The sequence below is a fragment of the Selaginella moellendorffii genome, unplaced genomic scaffold (genome assembly GCF_000143415.4).
Source record: "Selaginella moellendorffii unplaced genomic scaffold, v1.0 SELMOscaffold_4, whole genome shotgun sequence".
Classification (NCBI taxonomy): Eukaryota; Viridiplantae; Streptophyta; class Lycopodiopsida; order Selaginellales; family Selaginellaceae; genus Selaginella; species Selaginella moellendorffii.
This window is the reverse complement of record NW_003314265.1, coordinates 439,680-461,971: the sequence shown is the minus strand read 5'-3', so window position 1 is coordinate 461,971 and position 22,292 is coordinate 439,680. Positions and strand designations below refer to the sequence as shown.

The window sequence follows — 22,292 nt, the reverse complement described above, 5'->3', positions numbered from 1 at the left end:
CCATAATAATATCTTTTTGATATATATGGGAAACTTAAGTAGACTTTGAACATCATCCCAAGAATCATAGGTGGCAATCACCATAAAGTGATTGAATTAATAATACACATCATCCTCAAAATTCTCATAGAAAAACTTTAACCAAATGTGAGGATTAGCAGCAAAACCAAAAAGAGTTATACTATGTATAAATATCATTATTAATTAAGTTTGATTGTTTAACTGCTACTACATAGCATTGAGCAACTGCACTAAGTGCTACTCTAAAAAGCTAGAAAAATAAAAGAGAATAAATGAAAAGAAATTATAAGAATAAAGGAGATTTAAATCATGCAAAAGCTAAATTTATAAATCTGATTGTATGGATTACATGAATTTCTATATTCAATTAGCCCAAAAACCCAAGCATATATATAGAAATGGATTGAACTACTGAAATCCCACTATTCTAATAATAATAATAGGACCTTATATTTGCTAATTAAGAATTTGATACATCTTGATATTTAAATATATGTTATATAGTAAAATGATAATACATTTATAATGTAAACCATATTTAAAATGCCCACTTCAAGATTTAGTATGTATTTCCTTTATATTTCCTTTTATAGTTTTTAATTCAGGAATAGTATAGTCTTAAAAAAAAAACTTTATAATTGCAAGAAAACAATTCATTAGCTTTTTAAAATAAAATATTAATATTAAAGAAATAAGAATAAATCTGTAATTAATAATTAAAAAGTGTGACATTAATAACTTAGTGTATATGTTGATTGAATTTATTCTCATAACACATGTATAAAATAACATATTTTATAATAGTCTTACTTCAAAATATATTGTTTGTGATAAATATAGGGGGCTTTCACAATTTTAATCACAATGTTGTCAAAAATAATATAGAAATAAAAATCATAATTTCTTTGTTCATTTCAACATTATTCATTTTTATACTTTAATGCTTTAGATAAATATTCAAGTGGAGAGATAGAAGCATTACTATTGATGCTATTTAATTAGTTAAAATTTTTATATAAAATTTGTTAATCAAAACATTTTAAAAGTGTTGGTATAAATAATTTAGTTTTTAACTTAAAAAATTATAATCATAATTATTATTATACTGTTAGTATACATATCTTGTTATATATTTAGATTTTAATTATAATTTTTAAAAAGAAAACAAAATATATTAAATAATATATTATTTAATTTTCATCATTAGTAGATTTGGTTAAATGATTAATTACAAACACTTTATAATTAAACAAAATTAAAATTAAAAAATATTAAAAATTAAATTAAAATGAAATGTTCAGATGAATATTCCTTTGAATGTTTAGGTCTTTTACCTTTGGCTAGGGCTTTTGTAGCGCGGCGATGGCATGAGGTGAGCGCCCCCTCTTCCCTTCAAAGAGAATGGAAAGTGATGATGCTGGTGATGATGATCTGGTAGATGATGAGGAGCTGTGTGCGTTTGTGGCCCGCCATGGATTCCTGGAAGACGAGGACGGAGATCCGGCGGACGAGGACGGAGGAGAGGAAGACGGAGAGGCGGCGGACGAGGCCGTTTTGCAGTCCTTGCGGAGCGTCTGTGAGAAGATCGAGGGTAAGAAGCGATTGGAAGTGGAAAGCAGTGGGGTGGAGCAGCAGCCAATTCAGGGACTGGATGAGCAGCAAGAAACTCAAGGTGTGGAACAGCAGGAAACCCAGGTACTGGACTACAACTCGCAGCTCCTCCAGCATTCTCTCGACAAGAACAAGCAGTGCCAAGAACATCTTCGTAACTTGCTTCTGCGAGTGGAGGAAAGAAAAAAGGAGAACGCCGAGATCCAGAGGCGCGTCAAGACGCTCATGGGATTCGAGAAGCACTGCAACCGGCGAGCTTTCGACCGGGGCTGCGTTGCGAGGTTCGTCGCGTCCCTGGCCACCTTAAGCTACTCCACTTCCAGGCTCAAGAAGCACCGAGTCGTGGCCGGGCCCGAGAAGAACAAGGACGTGGACAACTTCCGGGAGCTCAAGAACAGCGTCAGGTGCTCGAAAAGCTGGTCGCCCAAGGAGAGCGAGGCCCTGCACAGCACGGTAAAGATGCAAGTCCAGCAGCATCTCCTTGTCCAGGCTATGGAAGCGGTGGTCCTGGACTTGAAAACAGGAGTCTCTCTGGAAGAGCGCGAGAAGGAGATCGACAACATCTCGGATGCGGAGGTGAGGAACCTGATCGATGTGGTGGACTGGGAGATCGTCTCCAGGGGCTCGCTTCCGGCTAGAACGGCCAAGGAGTGCAAGGCCAGGTGGATCAACTTCGAGGACAAGCTCATCAACCACGGGCCCTGGAGCAAAGCCGAGGACCTCCAGCTGCTGGGCATTGCCAAGGAGTTTGGCTTCGCTCAGTGGGAGAGTGTGGCCGAGAAGCTGGGGACTTACAGAACTCCAGCGCAGTGTTTGATCCGGTACCAAAGGAGCTTGAACGCCAACTTATCGCTGAGAGAGTGGAGCCGGGAGGATGACGAGCAGCTCAAGCTGGCGGTGGACATGTGTGGCGAGAAGGACTGGCAGAACGTAGCGGCGTGCCTGGAGGGAAGAACCGGGCAGCAAGCGATGCACAGGTGGAAAGAAGTTTTGAGGGGGAAGAAGCGCGGGCGATGGTCGCTGGAGGAGGACAAGCGCCTCAAGTGTGCCGTGATGGTGTGCGGGCCTCACCAGTGGAAGTCCGTCGCGGCTCACGTCCCCGGCCGGTCAGAGACGCAGTGCCGAGAGAGGTGGCGGAACGTTTTGGATCCAAATCTGAGCTTCGATATGTGGAGTCCGGAGGAGGACGAGAAGCTGGAGGAGGCGGTGGAGAAGTTTGGGATGCATAAGTGGTCGTCGGTGGCGGAGGTGATGTCGCCGAGAACGGACAACCAGTGCTGGCGGCGGTGGATGGCTTTGCATCCCGAGAGCAAGGAGAGTTTCCACAGGGAGGTGGTGCTCAAGAAAACGCTGCTGCCCCGATTCTCCAAGAGGAAGAAAGAGCGGCCGGGGCTGGAAGTGAGCGACATCCTCCTGGTGGAGAGTGGTGACACTGTCTTGCAATTGCCCCCGGGGAGTGACGATCCTGGCCAAGACGCTGAAGCTAGTAGCTTCGAGCTGGACGAAGAGCTGGAGGAAGATCTCGAGAGTCCCGGAAAGCCAGGAGTTGAGCGCTGTAGACGAAACTCGATGGTGGACGTTACCAGTGAGAAGGATTTCGGTAGTGGTGGTTGCAAGAAGCGGGCTAGAACGAGGGCCGGGAGAGTGGAGGATTCACAGGCAAAGCGTCCTCGGCAACGAAAGCCGCGAGGCCGGAAGACGGTGGACGTGGATCTTGAAGATGAGTGGCAAGATGGAAGGGAGATGCGAGCTGCTAGATTGGAGAAGATACGAGGCAAACGAAAGAATGGCGAAGATCTGGAGATAAATGAAGTCACGGAAACGATCGGAAGGCAAAGCAAGAAGATATGTTCAAGGTGACGAGGAGATTTTTTTCTCATTCTCTTTTGTTTTTCGAGGCTTAGATAGAGCTAGGTTAAAAGTTTGATCGAAGAATGGTTTCGAAAAGAAACATGAAAGCTTCATCTTATACATATGCTGTGTCATGTACAAGCGCTCTTACTAAAAACTAAAAGCTTGTGTGTTCGTCGCTAAGTTGGATAGTCAGCGTTGATGCCAAGTATGCGAACCTTGTGCATGTGAGGAAGCTTTGCGATGACGAGCACGAGCACCGCGATGGTGTTGAGGAGGAGGAACGGGTTCTTGTAGTCCGTGGTGTGGGACGCGATGAGATACCTAGAGGAAAAAGAGTTTCACTGCGTGAGAGCTCGCTCGAAAGCAATGGCAAGAACAAGAGACTTCACTGCATGAGAAGATAGAGCTCGCTCGAAGATCAAGTAAGAACAATGCGTGACAAGATAGAGCTCTCGCTCGAAAGCAATGGAATGGATCAAGAGACTTTCACCGCGTGAAAAGATAGAACTCGCTCGGAAGCAATGGAATAAGTAAGAACAAGAGACTTTCACTGCGTGAGTCGCTTGAAAGCAATGGAATGGATCAAGCAAGATCACTGCGTGAGACAAGATAGAGCTCGCTCGAAAGAAATGGAATGGATCAAAAAAGAACAAGTGACTTTCACTGCGTGAGACAAGATAGAGCTCGCTCGAAAGAAATGGAATGGATCAAGAAAGAACAAGTGACTTTCACTGCGTGAGACAAGATAGAGCTCGATCGAAAGAAAGCAAGACCAAGAGAAAACTTACAGGACCACTGGCACCACCATCAAGAACTTGCGGTTCCGCGTGAGCTGCCGCCCGTGATCCATTTGCTCCCACCACGTCAATTTGCTATACAGGCCTTGGTCCTCGGCAAACGGCGTCCCCTTCTTCCAGTGGAAGAAATTGTACGTCACCTACGCACGCATTTTCCCGTGATCTTAGAAAAAACCATAGAAACAAGAAAAAAAAACCAAAGAGGGGAACAAAAAATCGAAGGCTTACTCCAAAGTGGACCAGATTGACAATCGTCCATGCCGTTCCCACGGAGCATCCCAGCAGCGATAGCACCAAAAGCCATGACAAGAAGATGATGAGGATGTAGGTCGTCCAGATTCCAGGGTACTGGAACCACTCTGTGTTCTTGTTGAGATCCGCGGGATGCCCTACCTTGACAAACATCGGGCCAAGCGAGCAGCGCTCCCAAAACCCTGATCTTAGAACTCTACAACCCTAGAAGAGAGGCGAATATGCTTGGCCCCGTCAGCATTCACACGTGGAGAACTCGTGGCACGGTGGGTGACACATGGAGGGCCGTGAATCTTTGGTTTTAGGGCTTGCTGCCAGGTAGGAGAGAATGGCGGTATATTGTAGGATATGCCGGAATGTCGCTTTACACGTGGCTGGGTTTTGCAGAGGTGGCATTGCTCGCAATCTGTGTGCCCAATAGCGATTGGGTAAGCCTATCTCACTCTCTCTCGCTCTTCTCTCTCTCTCTCTCTCGATCGAGCGTGGGGCATAGCTGGGAAGCTAATGGTAAAATTGGATTGGTCGTGGGCGCACGCCATGCAAGCGCTGATTTTCCTGTGAGCGAAATACCAGGTCGCTTGGGCGATGGAATGTCTGCTGCGTCCAAGAACAAGAATTGGGATTTCTGCGAGATCGCATCCTAAATGGGTCGCCAGGAAAGAGTTCCTTGGATCCAATCCGATCAAGCAGTGGTCTAGTTCTTCTTGTTCTCCGGCTGCCGACGCTATCAGGGAAAAGAGGGCGGTGTCCACCACTGTTTGCGCGGTCCGGGAGCCCGAGTATGTGGAGGACAAGAAGCTGGAGAGGAGCAGTGGAATCCAAAGCATCGAGGTCGGTTCTCACTGTTTGTTCTTATCGATCGAGAGATTCCTGAGTTTGTTTTGTTTGATGTCCACAGGGAGCAAAGTGGGATCCCGACGCACTGTTTCTCAAAGACTCCAGTGAGCCTCTCTGGGAGCAACTTAGCTTAACGTTTCGAGTCGTGTATGGACTCGGTGAGTGTGAAGTTTTCTTTCTAGAAATCCCATGACCTCCTCTTTCTTGAATCATAGCTATGGTGGCTAACTTTGAGCTCTCGCTCGCAGGCTTGTATGCAGGGCTAGCGTTTGTTGGCCAAGCCATTTGTAAGGTGATTGGTATAGATTGCTGGGGTGGCTTTGAGATATCTCCAGAGGCTGTGTTGGATGGCCTCGGCTACGCAGTCGTGCCTATGCTGGCTTTACTCTTTATCCAAGACGTAAGCTCTTCGAAAAAATTTCTATCTCCGGTTCTAAGTTGCGCGTATCACACATAGGATGCGATTGTCAATGCTTGGGCACCCGCTAGAGCTGTGCGTGATGTCGAGGACGGAGAACTTATGGAGTATTTCGAGGGAATGGGGTGGCAGGTACTTAGTTTTTTGTTCTCTTCTCAACGTTGTTCGTCGATTCAAGTATTGATTATTTCACGATGTTTGCAGTTCCTCCCTATCGTTATAGCCGGAGCTCTTTCCGAAGAGATCTTCTTTAGAGTTGCTCTTCAGGTTGGTTCTTTCTACCTCTTGATTGTTGGTTTTCTAGAGAAAAAAAAACTGATTTTTATGAATTCTTATGTAAATTTCAGGGTGGCTTTTCACATGCAATCCAAGCCAGTGCGAGTCTTAACCAAACTCCACAGGGACTGTCCGCACTGGTAAGCAAAACAAGCAAGCATTCGAGCCTCTCTTTAATCGTTTTGTTTTCTTCCAGACTGCTATAGTACCGTGCTTCGCACCGTTTGCACAGATTCTGGCCGTCGTCCTGTCCTCGGCATTGACAGGCTCTATGTACTACGTGATCACAGCTCCAAAAGGTTTGGAAATTCGTAAACAATAGCCAGCTTGACTGAAAAAGGTGTACTTTGGTTGCAGATCCAACTTATGTGATTGCACCGGTCTCCCGTGGAAAACAGGCTCTGAAAGACATGAGGAAGCGATTTGAAGGTTTGTGTGCGGCGTTCTTCCGGTCCAGTTTCTGAGAACAAGTGTCCATTTGCAGTGTGGAACGAGAGGAGAACGATGAAGAAGATTTACTCTCCCCTCATGGAATCACTGTTGGCACTCTACCTTGGATTCGAGTGGCTACAGGTACACACAAAAATTCTATTTTTCCTTGCAGAAAGTTCACTTTTCTTCCATTTTTTTCTTCTCACAGACTGGGAACATATTGGCACCAATGGTCACTCATCTTGTTTACTCCAACGTCGTCGTTGGCAATGGGCTTTTGAGGCTGCATTATCAGAGGGTAAAGCTCAGGCAACGGGTTGCAAGCATTATGGGTTACAGGAAAGATCTGTGAGTGTTTTTACAAGTATTAAGGAGTACACCGCATAGCCGAGGATGTATATTAAGACACACAGTTTTGATAGCATTATAACGAACGGTCGCTCGCTCTGTACAGAAAATAGCTATGTAAAGCTTTGAGAAAAATGAGCATATATATATTTGCTATCGAATTTAGATTGCAAGCATGATGATTTACTGATAGAAATTCTTTACAAAATGATTTATCTGCCAATTCAACAATTTGAGTCTCTACTATGACGTCTTCAACGGCGGAAAGATCTCGTTATGCTTCGCTTATTCGGTCATGCACAGACTCGCAAGACCTCGCGAGCGCCAAAAACCTTCATGCGCTTATTGCTTCCAGTGCTCAAGTCCATAACAGATATCTGGCAAATCTCCTCATCAATATGTACGCCAAGTGTGGCAGCCCCGCCGATGCCCTCGCCGTTTTCGGCCAGATCGAGCAGCCCAACGTCTTCTCCTGGAATCTTATACTTTCTGCATTTGCCCGTAACGGGCATCTGCAGGAATCAAGGAATATTTTCGATAGCATTCCTCGTCCTGATGCCGTTTCCTGGAACACCATCATCTCCGCCTACACAAGCAAGAGAGAAATCAGCGAAGCGAGAGCCTTGTTTGATCGGTCTCCATGCAAAAACACTGTGTCATGGAACTCGATAATCTCGGGGTATGCCGAGAATGGGTATTTGTACGAAGCGAAGAGTTTGTTCGATCGAATTCCAGAACCAAACGCTGCGTCCTGGAACGCCATGCTGAATGCGTATGCTCAAAGCGCTCACATCGACGAGGCGAGGGAGTTTTTTGAGCGAATGCCCGTGAAGAATGTTGTGGCGTGGACGACGATGGTGGCGATGTTTGCCCAGAACGGAGAATTGCATCGAGCGCGGGAGCTTTTCGAGAGGATGCCAGACAGAAATGTGGTGTCTTGGACGACCATGGTGCAAGCCTATGCCCAAAACGCTCAGATCGACGAGGCAAAGCGGCTGTTTGATAGAATCCCAAATCCCAACCCCATCTCCTGGAACGTCATGCTCCTCGCATACTCCCACAATGGGCATTTGGAGCAAGCCGAAAGCTTGTTCAAGGAGATGCCAAGTCCAAACACCGTGTCTTGGAACGCGATGATCCAAGCATACATTTCTAGCAATCGCGAGCTCCATCGAGCGAGAGATTTGTTTGAGAGAATGCCATCCCCGGACGTGGTGTCGTGGACTTCGATGGTTTCGGCATATGCAAAGGCTGGAAACATTGGCGAGGCGAGGAACTTGTTTGATCGAATGCCCGCAAAGAACACGGTATCGTGGAACACCATGATCTCGGCCTACGCGGAGAATGGATTGTTGATCGAGGCGGAGAAACTCTTTAGCGAAATTCCAGCGAGAGGAGCGAGCACCTGGACGACCATGATGGCTTCTTACAGCCAAAACTCCATGAACGATCGAGCGCTTCGATGCTTCTCTCTCATGGATCACGAAGGAGTTTCTCCGGATCTCGTCGCGTACTCCACTGCGCTTAGCGTTTGCTCGGCTTTGAAGTCTCTAGAAAGAGGCCAAGAGATCCACTCGAGCTTTGTCATCAGCGGGCTGGAACCGGATCAAACTCTCGGTAACACTCTCGTAGATTTGTACTCCAAGTGTGGCTGCATGGAGAGATCCCAGGAAGAGTTCGATCGAATGCCCAAACACGATATCACGTCGTGGACTTTGCTCATCGCTGGATACACGATCAATGCCCGAGCCAAGACGAGCATAAAAGTTTTTGCCGCTATGGATCAAGCCGGCTTCCATCCCGACAACTTTAGCTTCGTTGCAGCCTTCGAAGCGTGTGGAAGCTTGGCATCTCTAGCTCTGGTCAAGATCCTCCATGAAACTTACGAGACGAGCAAGAACGAGCCCGATCTAGTGCTGGAAAACTCGCTGATAGATCTCTACTCGAAGTGTGCTCACCTCCAGGGATCGAAGGCCGTGTTCGATGGCATGAAACACCGAGACCTGGTCTCCTGGAGCACGATGATCACTGCCTTCGTCCAGAGCGGCCGTCCGCAAGAAGCCCTCGATCTCTTCATGGAGATGATCAGCGAGGGATTCGAGCCGGACTACGTGAACTTCATCACGGTTCTCACGGCTTGTAGCCATCTCGGCGAGCACAAGAGGGCCCTGGACTACTTCGCGTCCATAACCGTGGATCACCACGTAAATCTCGTGAGAGAACACTACCACTGCGTGATCGATTTGCTCGCGCGCGCCGGCAAGCTGAGCGAGGCCGAGGATCTTATAAAAAACATGCCTTTTGAGCCGGGTGAGGTCGCTTGGATGTCGCTGCTATCTTCGTGTAGAACACACCGTGAAAGCTCGCAGCGAGCGGCGGCTATGGCTTCCAAGCTCGATTCCTCGTCTTATGTAATGCTATCAAACATTTGTATAGAAGTTTAATCAGGCAAATCCAACGGCATGTGGCCTGCCACGTGTTGACACTAAAAGGTGTCGAGTTCGACTCTCAAGGACGAAAAAGCTTAGATTTAAAGGGAGTCCAAGGTTCGATTCCTAAAGGCTTCAGAAACTTTTCTTTAGGCTTTAATTCTCTATCTATTTGCAAGGCGTGGAGGGAGAGGAGGAGGCGATGGCGGGCATCGCCGGATTCTTCACGCGCAAAGAGCCGGCGGAAGAGAATCAGGTGTGTAGATCCGCGCGGTTCTGGAAATCCTTGTGCATCGATGCGATTTAGGTCTGAAAATGGGCAATGTGCTGCTGACAGGTTCCATTTTGGAGCAGTCCCGAGCGAGCTGGTTGGCTCATGAAGCAGGGTAAGGTAGTCCTCTAAAGTTCCCTCTTTTCCCGAGAATTAATCTGTGCTGTGTGGATGCTAATAGGAGAGTACATTAAAACTTGGAGAAGACGCTGGTTTGTTCTTAAGCAAGGAAGGCTTTTCTGGTTCAAGGAGAGCACTATCACTCAGGTTGGAGATTTTCCTTCATTTTCTCTACACTTTTTTTTCGTCCTTTCATCTTGTCTTTTGCAGTACTCTAGACCACGAGGAGTGATTCTTGTGAGTGGATGTCTGACTGTGAAAGGAGCCGAGGACGTTCTAAACCGGCAGCACGCATTTGAATTGTCCACGAACAAGGAGACGATGTATTTTATCGCGGACTCGGACAAGGTCTGGCCGTCTTTAGCTCAATAGATCATGCTTCACGTTTAACTTGCAAATCACGCAGGAAAAAGAGGACTGGATCAACTCTATCGGGAGATCAATCGTCCGGCACTCCAGGTCCATAACGGAGACGGAGGTTCTCGACTATTAGCTAAGTAATGGCGTCGGTTCTCTCGTTTGGATTATATAATAGCTTGCGTGGCTAAGATGAAGTGTGTGTACAGTAAGCAGCAGCTGCTTAGGTCGCTCTTTCTCCCGTCTCTCAATTTATCTATCCCTGGAAACTTCATTCCTCGTCGGGGCTTGCAAGTGCATAGTCAGCGTATATGGGCTGCTTTTAGGTGCTACTTGGTAGCTTCCCTTGCATCGTACTTCTCTTTTTTCAATTTCAGTGATGCACAGAAGGGTAACTTATGGATTCTAGTAGCATCTCTCTGAGTGTCTGGGATGAGTCCTCTCAATTAGATCTAGTAGATACCTCCTCATCGCAGCGGCAGGAGCCTGCCAGTTCAGCGATTGTGCCGCAAGAAACCGTCGGGGCTTCACGGTATCGCGAGTTTATCGATAGAGTTTTATGGAACGGAGGATCGTCTTTCGATGCCTGGCTCAACGCAGCGTCTTTTCAGGTTCGTGTGAGCTTTCTTTCTCCAGGTTCTTCTCACCGCTTTGTTCTTGCAGGTGTCTCAAGTCTTGCTCAATCTCCCATTCACATTCGCTCAGATGGGAATGGCATCAGGCATTACTTTCCAATTGCTCTATGGCATGATGGGGTCCTGGGTTTCTTACATCATGACCAGCGTGTACCTCACTTACCTAGCAACGCAAGGCTCGCAGCAGAAGAAAAATCACGTTGTTCAGGTTTGTATCAGTGCGATCTCGCAGAGTGCTCTTGGCTGACCTTCCCTTCCAGTGGTATGAAGTTATGGAGTTTTTCCTCGGGCCTTGGGGCAAGGGAGCGACATTGCTATTATACTTTTGCGGCTTGTCTTCCGCTGCCATGATCCAAATGGTAGCCTGTGCGAGGTGTGCTTGATTTTCTAATGCTTTTCAATTCTCTGCCTTTATCCTGGATAGCATTGCAGTGCCGCGTACTATATCAATGATAATCTGGACAAACGGACATGGACCCTTGTCCTGGGGCCGTTCATGTTTCTGGGTGTTTTGCTCCCCTCGCCGCGTAATTATCGGATGTGGTCTTTTGCTGGCATTATCATGACGACATATGTGGCTTGGTATTTAACCATTGCTGCAGCAGTCCAGGGGAGAGTAAGCCGTTTGACAATGCTAAAGTCACTGTGCTGAATCTTGGGATTTTTGCAGGATCCGGGGGTGAAGCACACTGGTCCTCATAGCCTGGAAAACTATTTTTTGGGCGCATCTAACATAATCTACACATTTGGAGGACACGGACTGACAGTGTACGTCTTCATATTCCTTTCTTTCTGCATTTAAGCTCTCTTAACGGTTTGACAATGTTGTTTTCGTTACCGTGCCAACAGTGAACTTGCAGGGTCAATGTGGAAGCCAAGAGATTTCAAGCGAGTGTATTTTTATGCCGTCTTATATACTCTCACCTTGACGCTACCATCTGCATCAACTGTATACTGGGCTTTTGGCGATAGGATGCTGCACAACGCTAACGCCTTCGCTGTTCTTCCCAGGACGAAGTTCCGCGATGCCGCGGTAGTACTGATTATCATCCACCAGGTTTGTCAAAGAGTGTTTATCCTTTTTTCTTTGTGTGTGCCATTGCTCTAACTCTTTTATCTTGCAGTTCTTTGAATTTGGTCTCGTAGCGTTGCCATTCTTCATTATGTGTGAGAAGCTTTTTGGGATTCACCACTCGAATTACTACCTGTTAAAAGTGGCTGCCAGGATACCGGTTTTTCTCCTCATATGGTTTTGTGCGATTATGCTGCCTTTCTTTGGTCCCATCGACTCCTTCAACGGTTCCTTCTTTACAACGCTCGCTGTTTACTTCCTTCCATGCCTTACGCATATGATCGTCTTCAGAAGTGAGAAGGCACGCAAGGTAAATGGTTTTTGTTTCCCTTTGCATGTTGGTAACTTAACAATGGCTTTTTGTTTTCTTAATAGAGTTCATTTGAGCAACCTCCATTCTGGATACGCAGCTGGGCTGGAATGTATTGCATCAATCTGGGAGTGATTTTGTGGGTGGTGGTGGTGGGTGTTGGGATTGGAGGATGGGCAACGATTTCCAACCTGACAAGACAAGTGCGAACTTTTGGGCTTTTTGCGAGGTGTTACCAGTGTCCACCAAAGTCTTGACGTCAGTAAGTTTTTTATTCTTCCTGTAAACAAACCATATATTACGTGGTTGCATGTCCGCGGGTTCGATCCCCGGCAACGGCGGATTAAGATTCCGTGGCAACAACTCCCAACCTCGAGGGATCATCGGTGTTGAAGATGGAAAAGGTTCGTGGGAGGCACTCTAATGTTCTAATAATTAAATCGGTAGTTTGAGGTTTACAATGTTTGTAGGAACTAGGAAAGTTAGATATTTTTGTGATCAAATATATAAAATAGATTTTGCAACAAGAGTAGATATAAATGACCAAAGGTTCTTTCTATGAACACATAAAGGTTGAGCAAAACAACAAGAAGCAGCAGTGCAAGGAAATATTTTCTTTCTTAAGTGTTTGTGTGGAGGAAGGTGTGTGAGGTCTGAGACGGATAATGGCTGTCTCTCGCTGATAGTAAGTTCCAGACAAGATGAAGTTTCCAGCCGGACAATTTTACCACTCCAAAAGGAGGTATAACTTAAAGGATCCAAATTGTCGCTGACTGAATGCAGACGCTAAACGATCATCCCAGTCGCAAAAAAGATCAAGCATGTCTGCTTGCAGACTGGAACCAAGCACTATTTAGGACCTTCCTCTAATATGATTGGCTTACAAGTCAACGAGCCACCGTTTACAGAAGATATGCCGAGGATACATGGAATATCAAATTTTTACACGCAAGAGGATATCCTTTGGGAGGCATGCAAAGCTGCCAATCTGACTTGGTCTGTTCATCGTGCGAATATCATCATCGGATTTGCACCTAGAGACTACGCTAACATGTTGGGACGTTTAGCAGTGTGTGCTGCAATCTGCAAGAAAGAAGGTCTCAACTTCGTCTTCCCTGGCGACTTGAACAAATGGAACAGCTTCACGAATTTATTGGATGCGGGCTTGATAGCCGAGCAAGAGTTGCATGAATCCAAATGCTCATAATCAAGCCTTTAACATCGATAACGGGGATCTCATCAGCTGGAAGAGGCTGTGGAACCTACTGGCCAGGGAACTTAATCTTCATGCGGAAGCTCCACAGGAGTACGACGGTGGTGGTAAGAGCTTAGTGAATGATGCATGGTAAGGAGACAATCGGGAAGGATATTACAACCAAATGTGGACTCCTAGAGTCTGACCTTCAACCTGAAACGTGGTGGCTTTATGATCTGGTGATGAAGTTGCCGCAATTTATCATCAACAAGAGCAAAGACTACGGCTTCAGGAACACCGAGAAGTCCATCTGCTTGTGGATCCAGAAAATGAAGGATAAAAAAATCATACCTAGTGACTGCTTCAAGATTGATTATGGATTACCTTCTGTCTGCAAAATTTACCAGAATCTATAATGTAAGATATCACGATCCATCCTCCAAAATTTGTAGTGTGACTCGTCTTTCTTTACTCTTGTTCTCTGAACTCCATATCAGGGAAGAAAGCACAAGGATTCTCTGGCTCTATTTAAAGCTAAGAAAATCATGATAACCATAGAATATTCTAAGAATATTTCCCACGGTCTCTTTTTTATATTTTGATATTTAATCTTGATATTAATCTTGTCTTTATAAATTATAAACTTTTTCATTTTGTGCAATTATTTTATTAAAAGTTATAAGGTCTAAGTATAAAGCTACAATGTTGTATATTAATATTAACAGCCATACATTAAAATTAACATAATCAAATTTTGATAGCCGTCAAATTGATTTCAATCTAGACTGCAAAAGCTAAAAACTAAGGCTTTTTTGGGTTAATGGATATTTCTATTTATGCTTATAATTTTATTTTAAAACACTAATTTAATATTTTCTTCAGTATTTATATTTTTAATGAAAAATAGGAATACAAATAAAATAAATATTAGAGTTTGCTTATTTATTTCTGAGGATAAACTGAAATCTTTAACTTAATGTTTACAATTTAAACAAAATATACACGAGAAATTAAATTCTGGGAAGATTGTAGTGAACTTCCATCTAGTATGGCGTGCAATTCGTAAAAGGGTGGATTTTACAACGGTGGATTTTACTCACACCACGTGTATGCTTGCTATTGGTCCACGTGTATTATGAGTGTGAAAAAAACACAGGCATAGAATATTTTACGAATATCCAATCCTTATGCCCCGGATGGGGCATCATGCCCATAGCAATGACCCATGCTATGTATGGAATGGAGCCATTCATGGCCCATAGACCCATTCATCCCATGCATTTGAGCAAGTTGTTAATGTTGCAAACCAAATGGACAATCGACTAAATTGCATACCATACTACCTTATCTAGAGCACTATGTTCTCACGTCTTGCTCTTGGCGCTCATGGCAAGAGTTTATCTTTCGTTGCAATGCATTTACAAATTGCATGCCTTTTTTAACATAGTGTCATAGCAAGCGTAAGTGAACTCCATCTAGAATTTGGGAGTATGGCAGCCTTGATCGTCATCAACAGCCATCGCCGTGTCCTCCCCACATTGCCGACCGCCGCTGTGCTGCTCGCAATCATTGATGCTCCCATTGTTACCCGCCACAGCGTCTAGGCAATCGTTGAATCCTCTTGCTTCCTCTGTCTTGCATTGTGATTCTTGAGGTGTATTCACTATGGACGTGAAGAACTCCTGGGCTCTCATAGCTGGAAAATGTTGGAAATTGAGTCACACCTGGGCACACCTCTTTTAACATAGTGTTCATAACAAACGTAAGTGAACTCCATCTAGCTCCATTGCAAAGCCATGGATATATACTATCTGGAGTCATGTCTTTAATAGATCCCATTGAGTTTATCTTTCGTTGCAATTGATTTCCAGTGTAGCTCTCTCAACACTTGAGTTTTGTAACATGATGCTTAGAAGATTTGCATATGACTCAAAAGTAGGTTGAAGTCTAACCAATTCGATGAATTGGTGGGGCTCATACTTCAATTGTGTACTATGCAAAGGTGCATAGTGTTGATGTTTAGACCTAGAGTTCTCTCAAGAGGAGCATGCTAAAGGAAATTTGAGAATGTGGAAGTTGTAATTGCATGTAGTAACATTCAGGATAACAATAGACACTTTCAACATTTTCCAATTATAATTGTTTCAAATTGGACCTGGAGTTCTCTCAAGAGGAGCATGCTGAAGGAGATTTGAGAATATGGAAGTTGCAATTGCATGTAGTAACATTTAGGTGAGAAGAGCAATGACAATGGACACTTCCAATATTTTCCAATCATAACCGTTTCAAATTTTGAAATTTGTAAAAAGGGTTTCCAAGCATGGGGCAAAACTATCCAATGTATGCCGTGCACTGCGGCCGAAGGACTGGAGTTTTCAGGGATTAGAAGCTCGTGCTCACTTTGGTAAGAGTAGATTTGTAATAGTTTCCTATATGGTGTAACCCTTTTGCAATGTTTGAGGTTTCTGGGTTTCCTCCTGGCATGGCAAACTGGAGAGGATTTTATGACTTCTTTGAGGCACAACAATGGATCCAACAGGGGACAGGACCGAGGATTCTATATGATGCCTCCTCCTCTCAAGGCTCGACAATCCCTTTGACAAGGCAGCCCAAGACTACTAATCTTGTGCCAATCACCGAGGGGAAAGGTCCAGCTGAAGAAAGCGACAGCGAGGGATATGTTACTGCTCGAGATGCAAGCGAGGACGAGTTCACAGACCCAGAGGGTGATTTTGGTTCTACCAAACAGGTTGAGAGTTCCTCAAGCGAGGATGGGCATCATGTAGCACCCAAGCTCGATAGTTTTGACCCAGAACCTAAATTGGGAGTTGCTTTGGAAGCTATAGTGATTACCCTTGGTGAGACAAGCATAAGCCAAAAGGGTACCAAGGGCCGCAAGTGCCTATAATGGGCATTTGTGGAATATTTTGAATATTCTTACCTTTAACTTTGCCAATGAACTGGAAAGAGTCTCTTTCAAAGTGTGAAACATATTTCAAGACAATTATCTATTTTTATTGTGAAAGTGTCTACATTACTTCCACAACATCAGCCCAATCCATACAAGCTCTCTGGATTTTGGAGTGCCCGGTGGATCTTGTGTTTGGTCCACTCCTTTGACGGGTATGTTAAAGGGAAGAAAACTTCTCGTGTGCATGTGGAGAACCTGGGAAATCGAGTAGATGATGTACTCTGTCTCTCAACTTGGATCCAAATAGGCTCTCCCGGTCGGAACTCTAGAGAATCAACCGCAAAGTGATGGAACTTGGATAACTCTTTCGGGCTCATATCTATAAAATGTTCAAACATACAAGAGTTTTAGTTGTTTGTGAAAGTAAATAGTTACCTCGAATGATGTCCACAATCCAGCTGCGGAAGTTCTCTCCAAAGTCCTGATCAAAGATCAGGCAGTTGATGAACTCCGCAGGAGGAATGATCGTCCTTACCCGGAAGACCTGTAACAAAGCATCTGTCCCAATGAGTGAAAGCCCACCTAGCAATGCTGGACTCTTGTAAGGCCTTTGACGAGCTTCCGTGCGCATTGAGTGTTGGAAGCCATCTCGGAGTAAGTCTCCCACTACGTTTGGCTCGATGAATAGGTAACGCCAAACCACTGCAGCCACGCATGCCTCCACAGCTTGCTCATAACCTTCACCAAGTTCGGTGAGTCTAGACTCAAGCACTGCATTGTAGTCAGTAATTGCAGGGTTCTCTAGGATGGAATCCACAGACTTGCGCCGATCGCCCTCCTCCTTTAGGCTTGATGCACCTCGCAATTGGTTGAGTGCATTCCAGATATGCGGCGCGCATGCCTTGAGGTCCATCTCATATAGTCCTCCTCGGGCAAGTCGTCGGTCATCCTCGTTTGGAACCTCTCCAGCTGCAATTGCCAATGTTGCAATTGTACACCCGCGAGAAACCTGTGCATTACATTCGAATGCTTGGAATAGCAACCATCCCACAAAGATAGCCTGTGCATATAAAAGTGAGGAGCATATAAAACTTGTGCTTTAAACTTAACTTACCACATCCCGCTCTTCTTGTCGCAACGTCCTAGAATGCACTGGCATCCTGGGATGCCAATATGTGGCTCCTTCCCTAAGCACAAACAGTCCACGCGTCTGTAACACAAAATTACTCTAGTGAGCCAAGTGAAAATTAGACTTACTGATCCTGGAATCTGGCGAACAGCCTCCCTAATGGCTTTTGCATGTGGCCCACCCGCATCTATTGTGGATTCCTCCCACACCAAAGCTCCTCCAATCTCAGACGCATAGACCACTTTGTAATTTGGTGTGCGGAGATTAGTATTGAAGGCGAATTGGAAACAACTGAATTCATTGTTTGGTGCAATCTAGAAGGACAAGTGAGGTAACTCCAATTCATAGGCAATCCATTGCTTACCAGAATGCGAGACGGCCTCAAACGTGTACGAGCAAGTCTGTATGGCAGAAGCATGGCCTTCTCGATGCAAAAACGAGAGAACTTACAATACAGTGTTTCAGCAGTGTTAAATAGTTCTCTCAATTGTTGTGCAGCCGCCCAATTCCTACGTAGGTCCCTGCACAAAACCATAAGATGGTACTAAGTGCTAAGAAATAGATACACGTACCTCTTCTCAATGAACCATGCTATTGTGGACTCAAGAATTGAAGGAGGCACATTAATACTTACTTCAGCAAGGAGCTGTTGGATTGTGTTGTCACAAAACACATCCTCGTACTGTGCTTCTGAAAGGCCAAGCTTAAGGAGAAGACTCTCCCAATCTTGCCAATGAGGCATAGCTTGGTTGAAAAGCACGCGCCGCAGAAATATTTCACCGCCAGCCCAATGGAATTCAGGGTGTCTAGCAATAGCGTCTAGCATCTCCTCGTCACTTGTGCTCTCCACGGCAAAGCAACCAAGAAGCTTGTGTTTCAGCCACTGCACCTGTGAGAGAACTTCAGCATCCCTCTGTGCCCTCACCTCAAGGGTTGTGGTGGCATCCTATAAGGCAGAAACCTCCTCAATCTGCAGCATGATGAAGTTGGCACTATCCTGAGTGGTTAACTGAACAGCTTCATTAAATGCATTGGTGGCATCAATCCATCTTTGTTGACGCTCCAACAATCTACATACAAACATTAGTTCAATTTTGAATAGCACAATTTTCAATTATCTTACTCTACTGTAGAAAAGTTGTCAAGCAACTCCATAAGCGTAAACGGAGTGGAGCTACTTCCCTCTAAAAAGGGGGGTGGAGGCACACCATGGTCTTCAAGGCCTCCGCCATCACTGTCATACACTACCATTAGCCTATCTGCACTCAGAAATTAGAAAATGAAGAAAATATTCATTTATGTTAATGCTTCTTACCAGCCGCATGGCCTGGAGCCACTATCTCTGGTGACAAGGATGTCTCCGGAGATCCTTGGTGCGGTTCATCCCCACCATCACCTTGTTCTTCGACTCCGCTAATGTCCATGTTGTCTTGTGTGGGGAGAGTTTCTACCGGTAATGGAAGAATGTCCTCTTCATCCGCAGAGTCTTCTTCTTCATTATTCTCGCAAGGGTTTGATTCCTGCGTGGCTGGCCTTGGATCATCATTTGCAGTCAAGGTATTTGTAGCAGCTACAACTGCAAAGACCACAACATATATTTGTGAGGAGGGAACTTAAAAAAAAAATGACTTACATTCACGAACATCCTTCTCCTCGAGTGCTCGGGCCTGTTTTTGATAACTTAGCCAATGTTTGTCAGTAAGATGCTCCATAACATTGTATAAATATATAACTATTGCCCGATTGCCATTGGCCTTGTTTGCTATAGCTCCCCATGATGTTTGAGGAGGCCAGTAGCAAGGCCGGATAGAGCTGAGGCCAAATTTTGCAGACTCGGCATGGGCCTCACCACCATTGGACTGCCTTGCACGCCAGACAAATGCTCCTGGGTTGGTCATGGATGAAGGTTGGATTCCCGAGGCTTGGAGTGATAGTAGAATTGCATGTTGGGCTGTGCCGGGCTGGAAAGGAATACTGGAGTATAAGCCACCCCATATGAGACACTCTGGGAGGTCCACTGCCAGCTCGTCAAGTTCCGTCACCTTCACAGATGGCTCTCTTTTCCGCCCATATAAGTGCATATGCTAAGTCTTTGGGATTGCAATCCACTTGGTGACAAGAACTGTGGTGAACGGCCGGGGGACCAAGGGTGTCGTAGACGACATCCCACCAATGACTTTAGATCGACTGCCACGACGTCCACGACGACAACATAAGGACTGCCGATTGTTATCGGCATAGGTGTGCACTGCAGCCACAAGCGGTGAGAGAGTCTAGCACAGTGAAACAAAAATGAGTTAAACAAATCCAAAGAAGAAAAAAAAGAAGAATGCATGGGGTCATGTTATACCTGTGGCTCACATGGCAGCCCGCCTTGAGGGTCAGCTTGAACATATCTGGATGTCGAAGCTCCACTAGATGATGATGTCGATCCTTGGGAGTAGTTGTGGAATGTTGATGGGGAACTATAAGCTCGTTGGTGTGGAGGCATTGTCAACTCACCCTACACAGAAAAACACATGGAAAAAAAACGGGTACAAATGAAAAACTTACCGAGCTAGACCGCTTGTTGCTTCGGGAGGTAGATGGCCAGGTACTGGCACTTGTATCGGTAGATGGAGTTGCGAGAGTAGTAGCGGTTGGTGGAGTTGCGGGGCTGGTAGCAGTGGCACTATATAGGATTCCGTGAGCACGTCCTCTAGTTGGTGTTGGTGTTGGTGGCAGCGTTCCAGATTGGACAACACCGTGGGCATGAGGTGTCCGGACTTGCTCATTTCGAATGCTCGGGCTGCTACTTTCCAAGGAAGGTGAGGAGAATGAAACATGCTGGAGGTTCCGCATATGTTGCAATGTATGCAATGTTAGGCGGCGCTCTGCTTGCTCAAATGCAGTCGGGAGCTGTGGATGGGATGCTGTTGGAGTTGATGTCCCTGCTACGGAGCTTGGAAGATCAAGTGGCTGGCATGTGTCTCGCGGGACTGTTGGCTGTACCGATTGCGGAACATCGAGTGCTTGGCTGCGTGCTCGCGAGGTGTTTCCATAGTGTCTACTGCTGTTGAGGCGTGCGGAATTCTTGCTTCGAGCCTAGAAACCACAAAGGATTGGTTATGCAAACCTGATCGAGGAGAAGCTACCCACCATCGCAGCTATGGCGCTCTCGCTTGGGCGGTGGTCTTGCGATCGGGGGAGTGTGCACTAGAAGCCTTGCCTCCGGTTAGATGACACGAATCGATTGGAAGACCGAACGAACCATCGACAAAATCATGTCATAAAATGAAATTGCCCCGTATCCAAGGCACAATTAATATGGGTGGGACTTGGTGAAAACCCTAATCCCAAGCGTGGGAACCCTAAAATTGAACAAATCAAAAATTGAATTTAAATTTGAAATGTACACTAAAGAACACTCAATTTTCTCCGAGTATGGCCAAGTATAATTTTTCCAAAGCTCGTCGCTTCACTAGTGTTGCTGTAGGCAAGGCACTCTCGATGTAAAGTGGAAGATCTACACCCGCAACATCAGCCATTGCACACTCCATTGTTAGATCTAAATGAAGTAGATATTGCTCGTCTAAGTTGAGTCCCTCCCGATGCATCAAAAATGCCTGGTTTCGAACAGTGCCAAGAGCCTATAAGGTAGCCAAGCACAACAAAATAGATTTAAAGAAATTGTTGTATTCTTGCTCTAAAGATTACCTCTGACAAAGTTGCACCTTTGACATTAGAGAGAAATGGTCCGGGAAGGTCTTCAATATCTTTTCCACCAACAGCCGGCATAATCCTACAAAAGCACATTTTATTAGGAATTCTGTAACATTACCAAAATTGTTACCCAAGCTCTTGTTCCATCGGTTGAAATAAGTTTGCAGGAACATGAGATGGTCTGAAGTAATCACCACATCGATACGAACGGACCTCATGGAGGTTCCAGGTTGCAACCCAGTGTGAAATATCCTTCTTGAGGTACGGAGCAAAGACACAACGTAGACTTTGGTTGTGCCATGGATTAGATACATCGAGAATTCCTATATCTTCCATGGACTCAAAAAGGTGTTTATAAAACCACACCACGCGCTCAAAGAGCTCTCTCCACAAATGCTCTATGCGCTGTAAAACAAATTTGATTTAGTCCTATGAGTCCTTATTTGGAAAAACTCTAACGCTGTGAGTACCTGGTTACGTGTTGATGTCCCACGTATGAAGCTCCTAGCTGCAGGACCCCAACAGCGGATCATGTCCCTCTCAACCTCATTGTGCTCTGGAGCATTGTCGCTCTGGATGCGCTTGGGCCTTCCAAATCGACGAACAGTCTGCGCATATGTGTTAAATATTGTATGGGATTCTTTGGAGGTAGCTAGCTCGCAAGCTACAATATAATGAGTTGCCCCGCAAATAATGGCATGTACATAGAAACCATAGCTTATGAGCTTGCAATATGCTACAATAAACATGTTACCACATGTGCTGAAAAAAAAGTAGAAATGAAAGAATACTCACAATCCATATGGCAAAGTGCATAAGCCTCCTCATTCCTGTAAATCCGTCGTCGAATCCTTGTCATGTGCCTCTGTTCCAGCCTACTTGGATCGTGAGTGGCTAAGGCCTCACGAATTTGGCGTCGGCTAAATCGGTATCCTCCAGTTCTACAGCTAGATCGGGAATTGATAATCCCCCAGTTTGTGCCACCTCGATTCATGGCATTGTTAGTTCGAACGTGATGAAGTACCTCTTCGGGTGGTACTCTATAATATACACCTCTCCAATTTGGATTGACAAGCCGCATGTATTTGTACAGTGTTGGCTTGGAAATTCTAAGATAGCATGCGAGGTAAGCAGTAGTCTTAGTCTCGAGGATCTTCAGGTGCATCCAAGTGCCAAATGCAGCTGGACTACCGAATCCCCTCGATTGCAAAAAATTATAGAAGGCCTAGAAATGTGCAAATCATGAATCTAGAAGGCTGGAAACTAAGCAAACCTCTGGGAGAGCATCGTTGTCACTATCCATACTGGAACCATA

General features: G+C 45.3%; 7 protein-coding genes across 8 annotated transcripts; 6 read left to right on the top strand and 1 right to left on the bottom strand.

Moving 5' to 3' along the window:
• The first annotated feature begins 1,399 nt into the window (after positions 1 to 1,399).
• LOC9655563 (myb-like protein L) lies at positions 1,400 to 3,605 on the top strand. 2 transcript variants are annotated; one of them, XM_024668789.1, is made up of 2 exons: positions 1,400 to 3,291; positions 3,465 to 3,605. In XM_024668789.1, exons 1-2 carry the CDS (start codon positions 1,423 to 1,425, stop codon positions 3,534 to 3,536), a joined length of 1,941 nt encoding a protein of 646 aa, XP_024524557.1. In that variant the 5' UTR covers positions 1,400 to 1,422; the 3' UTR covers positions 3,537 to 3,605. The 2 variants fall into 2 exon arrangements, with proteins under 2 accessions (XP_024524557.1, XP_002964349.2); XM_002964303.2 differs by having other exon boundaries at positions 1,400 to 3,557.
• On the bottom strand, positions 3,571 to 4,729 carry LOC9654283 (ORM1-like protein 2). Its single transcript, XM_002963926.2, has 3 exons — positions 4,512 to 4,729; positions 4,275 to 4,423; positions 3,571 to 3,807 (listed from the first exon to the last, which is right to left on the bottom strand). Exons 1-3 carry the CDS (start codon positions 4,686 to 4,688, stop codon positions 3,663 to 3,665), a joined length of 471 nt encoding a protein of 156 aa, XP_002963972.1. The 5' UTR covers positions 4,689 to 4,729; the 3' UTR covers positions 3,571 to 3,662.
• A 250-nt stretch (positions 4,730 to 4,979) lies between these two features.
• On the top strand, positions 4,980 to 7,011 carry LOC9654282. The gene is made up of 10 exons (XM_002964302.2): positions 4,980 to 5,366; positions 5,434 to 5,530; positions 5,621 to 5,772; positions 5,830 to 5,922; positions 5,995 to 6,057; positions 6,138 to 6,206; positions 6,263 to 6,365; positions 6,424 to 6,495; positions 6,551 to 6,639; positions 6,707 to 7,011. The coding sequence occupies exons 1-10, from the start codon at positions 5,121 to 5,123 to the stop codon at positions 6,848 to 6,850; spliced, it is 1,128 nt and encodes a 375-aa protein (XP_002964348.2). The 5' UTR covers positions 4,980 to 5,120; the 3' UTR covers positions 6,851 to 7,011.
• LOC112344288 (pentatricopeptide repeat-containing protein At4g02750-like) lies at positions 7,011 to 9,290 on the top strand. The gene has a single exon (XM_024668706.1). It carries the CDS (start codon positions 7,092 to 7,094, stop codon positions 9,288 to 9,290), a length of 2,199 nt encoding a protein of 732 aa, XP_024524474.1. The 5' UTR covers positions 7,011 to 7,091.
• LOC9654281 (pleckstrin homology domain-containing protein 1) lies at positions 8,793 to 10,220 on the top strand. Its single transcript, XM_024668790.1, has 5 exons — positions 8,793 to 9,531; positions 9,613 to 9,661; positions 9,728 to 9,813; positions 9,877 to 10,014; positions 10,073 to 10,220. The coding sequence occupies exons 1-5, from the start codon at positions 9,478 to 9,480 to the stop codon at positions 10,157 to 10,159; spliced, it is 414 nt and encodes a 137-aa protein (XP_024524558.1). The 5' UTR covers positions 8,793 to 9,477; the 3' UTR covers positions 10,160 to 10,220.
• A 173-nt stretch (positions 10,221 to 10,393) lies between these two features.
• On the top strand, positions 10,394 to 12,567 carry LOC9654280 (auxin transporter-like protein 1). The gene is made up of 8 exons (XM_002964300.2): positions 10,394 to 10,634; positions 10,687 to 10,866; positions 10,919 to 11,031; positions 11,091 to 11,274; positions 11,329 to 11,426; positions 11,508 to 11,715; positions 11,783 to 12,040; positions 12,106 to 12,567. Exons 1-8 carry the CDS (start codon positions 10,422 to 10,424, stop codon positions 12,295 to 12,297), a joined length of 1,446 nt encoding a protein of 481 aa, XP_002964346.1. The 5' UTR covers positions 10,394 to 10,421; the 3' UTR covers positions 12,298 to 12,567.
• LOC112344287 (3-oxo-Delta(4,5)-steroid 5-beta-reductase-like) lies at positions 12,351 to 13,247 on the top strand. The gene is made up of 2 exons (XM_024668705.1): positions 12,351 to 12,444; positions 12,844 to 13,247. The coding sequence occupies exons 1-2, from the start codon at positions 12,351 to 12,353 to the stop codon at positions 13,245 to 13,247; spliced, it is 498 nt and encodes a 165-aa protein (XP_024524473.1).
• Positions 13,248 to 22,292: the final 9,045 nt, after the last annotated feature.